The 8,227-nt window shown below is 35.7% G+C and overlaps 1 protein-coding gene across 1 annotated transcript; it reads right to left on the reverse strand.

The window, feature by feature from the left end:
• Positions 1 to 662: 662 nt before the first annotated feature.
• LOC101986187 (olfactory receptor 9K2-like) lies at positions 663 to 1,638 on the reverse strand. Its single transcript, XM_013350325.2, is given in 2 exon segments — positions 663 to 1,421; positions 1,423 to 1,638. Coding segments are annotated over 2 exon segments (942 nt in total). The 5' UTR covers positions 1,606 to 1,638.
• Positions 1,639 to 8,227: the final 6,589 nt, after the last annotated feature.

Below are 8,227 nucleotides of genomic sequence, written 5' to 3' on the forward strand. Positions count from 1 at the left end.
ATAAATTGAGGTAATCAGTAATCAAAAATTGACAGTGCTTCATCTTCCAAGATAGTTCTTTGTATTCAGATTTGTGATTTTTGTGGCTCAAAGGACTTCAAAATGTGTGGCATTCTCAGAAAAATTTTCAAGTTACTGTATGTAGTGAGGTTACATACAGCTTCTTTGCTATAATTATTACTTCTGTGTAGAATACATGTGAAGTACTTATCACACTAAAGTTTGATAATCACTTAATACATTAATAACAATGGAAAACAAAAAGCCAATGTATTCTAGAAAATAAAATCTGTCACTTTGTGGATTATCCAGATTGTGTGTAGGAGGGAAATAAAAATTTTAGATAGGGTCAATATTAGATCAAAAGCTACTTAATAAATACAGTAAAATTAAAGCATTTTAAACACTATGAAACACATAATTGTTATGCAAAATAAAATGATGTTAGATATGGGAAAAAGGGATGATGGATAAAAAGCTTCTGTTATTTCCAGGATGTTCACATGTGCAAGAATTTAAGTATTACTTAGAGGGTCAAAGATGACACAAAAATGCGTTGTATACATCAGGCTACTAATTATTACAGATAGGAGAAAAATTCAGCATTGGCAACAAGAAGTATGAAATCAATATTCAAAAACTACTAGTGGAACAGGAGAAAATCAAAGAATGGATTTTTTCTTGTCTAGAAGTTTGCTTAGAGCATCTTTGACATCTTTGTTCCTCAGAGAGTAGATCAGAGGGTTCAGCATTGGTGTGACTAGAGAGTAGCACAAGGAAGCCAGCTTACTCAGTTCAGGGAATCTGTCAGGGGTGAGATACATGAAGAAGACAGCACCGTAGAGCACACTCACAACACCCAGATGAGAGCTGCAAGTGGAGAAGGCCTTCCTCCTTCCCTCCGTGGAGCGTATCTTTAGCACGGTGGACACGATGTACATGTAAGAAACAACGATGACTATGACCGTTGGCAAGATAATGATGCCAGCTAAGGAAAAAGATACTATTTTGTGTATGAAAAGGTCAGAACAGGAGAGTCTCTGAAGTGGACGACTATCGCAGTAAAAGTGGTCAACAGCCCGAGAAGCACAAAAGGATAAAGTAAATGTCATGCTGGTCTGGAGAACTGAGCTGATGCAGCCACAGAAGTACGAGCCTGCCACCAGCTGGGCACAGAGACGTGTGGACATGTGGACAGAGTAGAGGAGTGGGTTGCAGATGGCGATGAAACGATCATAGGCCATGGCTGCCAGGAGAAATCCTTCTGCCACAATGAAGAGGGCAAAGAGAAAAAACTGAGCCACGCAGCCTGCAAACGAGATGGACTTGCTCTCGGTCCAAAAGTTGCTCATAGCCTTCGGCGCGATAACAGATGAATAGAAGAGGTCAATGAAGGAGAGGTTGCCTAGGAAGAAATACAATTGGTGTGTTCAGCCGGGGATCAGTCAAAATAATGGCCATCATCCCAACGTTTCCTAGAAGGATCATGGCATACACAAGCAGAAAGAGCAGGAAGAGGAGAAGATGGAGCTCAGGGCCGACCCTGAAGCCTACAAGGATGAAGTCAGTCACTCCTGAGTGATTGCTTGCTCCCCTGTCACTCATGGAGGAGACCTGATGAGAGGCATAAGGCAAAATAAACAAACTCTTAGCTTGATCTTGGTGTTACAAGCAGCTGCTACAGTACAGGAGTTTATAAAAGTGTTATATCCGCATTTTTATTTTGCGCTTCATAGGAATAAGATGACAAGCTGAATTCACACAAGTGACCACAATTCAAATGCTGTTTTTATTTCCCGTTCCCAAAGTGGCGGAATTAGACTTTTACTCTGTGCATTTGATGACTCTGGTCTTTTCGTTGTCACTGGTTTACATATTTCTCTTTCTATTTACATAATGACTCCAATATTATGAAGTGATATTAAAATGGAAGTACCCATATTTTAAGAAATGATATTCATGAAAGTGTTTAAGTGTTGTTTTAGAGATATTGTAGGCTTTAGTATTCAAGTTTCACCAGGCTTCAAGTTTTAACTTAGGGATTTAATAGATATCAAAATGGAATTTTTTTTAAAATAATGTCTTCTTTTTTTGAAGCTGAAAAGACTGAACCCAGGGCCTTGCATTTGCTATGCTAATTGAGGTTCTAAAACTAATATATAACTAAGCGTAGAAACAATTAATACCTATCCTAGGGTTTATCTACCAGATGAAAGATCAGTACCTTTTTTCAATGGTACTGGAAAATGAACTTAGCATCTCACGTGTGACCATATGCATTCTATCAGCAAGCCTGATGACTTCCCATTTATTTGCCTTTTATATTGAAATCTTGCTTACTTTCCAGTCTTCTCTTCAACCTGCTCTAGATTTTATAAACCTTGAACTTGTCTTACCTCTGCTTTTTTATTTGTATCCCCAGGCTCAGCAAATAATATTTTAATTATGATTTTTTTCTGAATTTTGTGTGTGTGTAGTTTAGGATTAAAAATAAGAAAAGTGACACATAAGTGTGAAATATTATTTGCCTTTTTATTTCCCCATACATGATTTTATAACCAGTGCTATATCATTTCTTAGAGACCTCAAATAGATTTTTTATATTCTTCTATTAAAAAAGCAATCTACTCTTTTTCTTCCCTGTTTGGACTTTGTATTTTTGAGTATAGGTAAGAAAAATTATTACAAAGATTAAGGTAACATTTTATTATGCAAAACAAAATGCTTCAGTCATATTCATTTAATCTATAAGATAATAAAATAAGGAGATAATGTTATATTTCATGTTTATAAATGAGGTACAAAATGTATTGAGTCTTAAAATTCATCTACTGTGGTCAGAATTGTAATTTAACATGAGGAAAAGCAGCTGTAGAACCCATATTATTGGTCATTCTTAGGACTTAGTACTTTACTATGCTCTGGTAAATCCTTCCTAGTAATCACCTGGCTCACTTCTCCAAGTTCTTGAGTATTAAATTAAACTTAATTGTCTTAACTACAAATTCCCCAACTCTCTAATTCATGTCAAAATGTGTTTTCTAAAATTTTCTTCATATTTTCCTCACAGAGCAGTCACTTCCATAAAATCCTTTATGTTTTAACACTAAAAATGAATGTTCTTTACTCCCCCTTTGGCAATAGCTTTGAGATCAAGTCCAAGTGTTCTCTATATATTCACTAGTACCATAGCATTGTGAGCCTAGCAATAGAAGTTAATCATTATAACACATGTCTACTATGGCTACTAGGTAACAGCTGAATGATATGAGGATTCAGAATGAGGGTATTATTCAATAAACTTAGGTTATGCATTCGATAGTTTATAACATCAAAAACTTTAGTAAATTTATGACTGAATACTTCCTATCTCGTGAAAGGCACCCTTCCTAGAGTAACTAGCATAAAAGGGTCAGCTTGGGCATTTATAATTTGTCAAATTTAGATGTTGTAAAAGTTACTTTTACCTTGTGTCGTATGGTAGCCTGTCAGGTTCTGTTAAAGATGAAACAGAATTATGATGCTTCCCTTTCTGGTGTTGTTTGTTTTAGTTCTCCAAATGGCAGGCATAAAGTTCATTATCTGGGAAAAATTACTTTGAGATTAAGATGAATCCACCGTACAAGTACATATTCATTATCCCACTTTTTAGGGTAGAGGTTTCTCAGAGAAAAAGTGTCATCTATATCCCTTCTGGCTTTGTGGACTGAGCTGCCCTTCAGCTGTGGAACTCTTGAAAAGTTTCTGAGATCTTTTTCAGAAGAGAATAAAGGTGAATTTCTTCGTGATGCTCTGTCAAAGTTGAGCTCATTTGGGGGAACTGTGGCATGAAGCCACTCAAAAGAAACTGCAGAAGGCAGTGCAGCTTCCCTTCTGCACACTTATAAGGAAGGGAGATTGGTTGCCTGGTGTATATAAGACCTTGACCACATGGTATTTCCCATAAGTCGGTCAGAGAATAAAGCACAGTTGTGCACAGTTGAGGGCTTTGGCCTGGGAATAAGAAGGCAGTGCTTTCACACAGTTACAGTAAGATTTCTCTCACCTTTTGGGAGGCAGCTCTCCAGAGACAGAAGGAATTAGGTCAATTATTTAAACTTTATCTGTGTTTCAGAACAAAAAATGTCCAAGAGGAGTTCAGAGGATACAGATTTAGTGATGCAAAACTGGATCATGTGTAAAATACATAATTTTGTCCTTCCTTTTGTGAATCGTTTAGGTTGACAAATAGGATCTTCTGGTAGTAAATTCTACACATAAAAAGAAAACATTTTCAGTTTACCCTTATAATTTTTTTTTATTTTTATTTTTTAGTTTTTCGAGACAGGGTTTCTCTGTAGCTTTGGTTCCTGTCCTGGAACTAGCTTTTGTAGACCAGGCTGGCCTCGAACTCACAGAGATCCGCCTGCCTCTGCCTCCCGAGTGCTGGGATTAAAGGCGTCCGCCACCACCGCCCAGCTCCCTTATAATTTTTTTTATAAGGGAGTGGAAACAAACATAAAAGAACAAAATCTTAGTAAGATGCACAAAACTAATTTCTGTCCTCTTCCAGAATTCCATTCACTAAAATGTCTTTCTGTTTTCAATTATATCTTGTAATATAACTGGTAATAAAATGTGTAAAAATAGAGAGTGGTGCATAGGCAATGTCTAGCAAAGGCCATCTAGTTCATCAGTGAAATTTAACAATGACTGACTGTATTTAAACTTAGGTTTACTTCTAAGTTTAGTTGCCTGGAGGTTTTTTATCCAGGTATCATATTGTTACATATTAATTTAATGACCTCTCATTGTATTTTTTAAATAATTTTGAGACTTCTAGTATTGGCAAAAAGTCATAATTTGTAGAAGAGAAGGGATATGAAGCAGACATTCTCTACATTTCTTCAAGCTCTTCTCTGAATTTACAGTGTGCTAAACCATGGACTTCCTTAAGTTTTAAAATCTCTCAACATTTCTCACTTTAAAAAAGAAAAACGCTAGTCTTTTTTTATTACTAGTATTTAGTGGTGTTTTACTCATTTTGAAGCTCTGAAGCTCATACCTTCAATTAGACTGATCAGAGGCTTTGATTGCATGCGGATTTATGAAATAATTTATAACTTAATTTTAGGACATGAAAAATATATGAGAATTGGTGTTTGCCAATGCCTTACTGCAATAGATCTAACTTAAGGAGTCCTTTGGCTTCTATTAATGCATAGCACAGCTATGAGATCATAAATCACTTATTGATTTCTCTGGAAGCAATAATGTTATGGCGATTGCTGGTGGGGAAAGCACTTCCTGTTGAAAATAGCAGACTTTTTCTTCCTTCAATGTTCAGTAGAGACCTGCATTACAAATGAAATCACTCAGTCCGTTTTTTCCGCACTGTGGAATATTATAATAGGAGATATAATTACTTGTGTAATGTATCTAGGACACCTTGGTTTTTAAAAAACAATAATCAAGATTTCTGATTTTTTAGAATTATTTTAAGAGTTATTTATCTAATAAAATGAGAGAATCAATAGCTTTATTTGACTTTATGCAAATACATCTTCTAGTCAAGCTCATCTAGCAAAGACATTATACTTCAGGGGATCCAGAGAGATAGGAAAGCTTATCTGAGCACCTGAAGAAAGGCCTCTTAGGACAAGAAGTAAATCCCAAGCCTATATTCTTCCTGGGATCCTGTAAACATTTATAAACAGTTGGCAGCCAAAGACGTTGTATTGACTTTATGTTTTATAGACTATTTTATCTTATTCATTATACAGAAACAATTCAGTCTATTTGACTCTAACCATTGCTTTTTATTTATAAATAAAGAAAAATTAAAGTTAACACAAAGGGTTAGATAAGTTACTACATAACACATTTCAATAAATTATCATTATGCTGTTTTAGATATTTATCTTAAATGTAGCTCAATAAAGTATCTACCATGTTTATTAATTTTAAAGTAAATGTCTCTAGTGTACCTAAATACAATGTATTTTTCTTCTCAACTTCTTAAATTAAAGAACAAACTACATGCTATACACATATCACATATAAGCCAGGAAAACGAATAAGCAAAATGGAGAACATATTGGTACTCAGGAAGCCCTAATATGTGCAGTTATTCAAGAGTTTATTCATTTATGGAGGCCATAAATTGACATCTAGTGTCTCTAAGTTATTTCTTGAGACAGGGTAAACCTTAATAAAAGGCATTGTTATTCCATACTTGTTTTCTTGTCTGCATAGGATAAAATGGAATCTCTTCATTTTGTATTTCTCTGATGGATATCGTATTAAAATCTTTATTGCTGTGATAAACAACAAAAGTAATGTTAGAAAAGATCGGTTTCATTTGACTCACATTTCAAAGTTAAAATTTCACCTTGAGAAGAAAGGATGACAGCAAGAGCAAGATATCACTATTAACATCACATCTGCAGACAAGGGTCAATAGTAGGAACGAGATATCACTACTAATATCACATCTGCAGACAAGGAGCGAGATATCATTAGTAATATCACATCTGCAGACACGGAGCAATAGCAGGAGTGATATATCATTACTAATATCACATCTGCTGACAAGGAGCAACATATCATTAGTAATATCACATTTGCTGATGAGCACAAAGCATTGTTGCTGCTAGCACCCTGCTTTTCCTTTTAATTCAGAACAGGATCTCAGGCCATGGATCATGCTAATGCAGTGAGGTGGGACTTCCTTAATCTAGATAATCCCTTACTGAAATACACATGACTTGTCTTCTAGATGATTACAGCTCTTTGTTGGGTATTCATAAAAAACCATTACAGGTAGTGTGATTAAACTTTTTCATGTGTTAATTGGCCAGATGCACGTCATATGTTGAGATGTCTGTACTTTTTATTGTCCCACTTAGTGGTTATGCTTTTCGATTTCTTAAATGAGCTACTTATTTTTTATTTTGCATAGACTAAATATAAACTCTTTCTCAGATGTGTAGATACCAAAAAATTTCTCACATTCTCTAAACTGTCTATTCACTTGATTGTTTTAGGCACTATGTGGAAGCTTCTTAATTTTGTGAAGTACTATTTGCCAAAAGTACCATTGCAACTGGTTTCATTTTCCTAATACTAATCTATGGGTGTAACTGTAAACTGCTAGAACTTGGTTTAATGGGGTGTTCATTTAGCAGAATAATTGTACGAGGTTTTTCCTTAGAACAGTTGAGTTTTTAAGGCACAGATTCTTGACCTGATCATGATGCCAGGTATGAATTTGATCTTTTGGGCCAGGTTTTAAATATAACCAAAAATTCACAGGGTTCCCAGATTAGTAAGAGTGATAAATATCTTTACAGGGGATAGTATAATAGCAGGAATACTTCAATATGAAGAGAAGGATAAACACATCCAAGAGGTCACAGGGCAACAGATAAACAAAATCAGGGCAGGTAATCAAAAGAATCTGAGTAAAAACAACAAAACCAACAAAATGAAAGGAAATAAGATATATTTTCCCATAGTACCTCTAATAGTAATAGTTTACACTCCATAATCAAAAAGATACTAAGAGATTATATTAGAAAATAGGATTCTATAAAACTTGTAACTTCAGATTACAACAGGTCTGTGAAAATAAAACACATGGATAGCCACCATTTTTAACCTCAGTGCCATATTTGGTAAGAGTACACACGTGCACTGGACCTATGAAGGAGACCTTCCACCTCCAATATACTTTGGCTTACTAAAATATTCCTTCTAATCTTATTGCCTCTACTAGTATTGGTAAGCTGTAATGGATTGTGTAAAGTACATGTCTAAATTTAACTTACATGTCTAACTTGGATATACCTGACAGGTAATAGTGCCCTGACCCTCAAGTGCCTATACAGATCTGAGAGTATGGCATTTAGCAAAAGAGCTCTTTTTTGTGTGTTGTTTTTGTTTTCTTTTTTTTGTTGTTTATTTATTTATTTATTAAAGATTTCTGCCTCCTCCTCTCCACTGCCTCCCATATCCCTTCCCCTCCCCCAATCAAGTCCCCCTCCCTCATCAGCACAAAGAGCAGTCCGGGTTCCCTGCTTTGTGGGAAGACCAAGGACCTCCCACCTCCTTCCAGGTCTAGTAAGGTGAGCATCCAAACTGCCTAGGCTCCTACAAAGCCAGTACGTGCAGTAGGATCAAAACCCAGTGCCATTGTTCTTGACTTCTCAGCAGTCCTCATTGTCCGCTATGTTCAGTGAGTCCGGTT

This window comes from Microtus ochrogaster, chromosome 24, assembly GCF_000317375.1.
Source record: "Microtus ochrogaster isolate Prairie Vole_2 chromosome 24, MicOch1.0, whole genome shotgun sequence".
Classification (NCBI taxonomy): Eukaryota; Metazoa; Chordata; class Mammalia; order Rodentia; family Cricetidae; genus Microtus; species Microtus ochrogaster.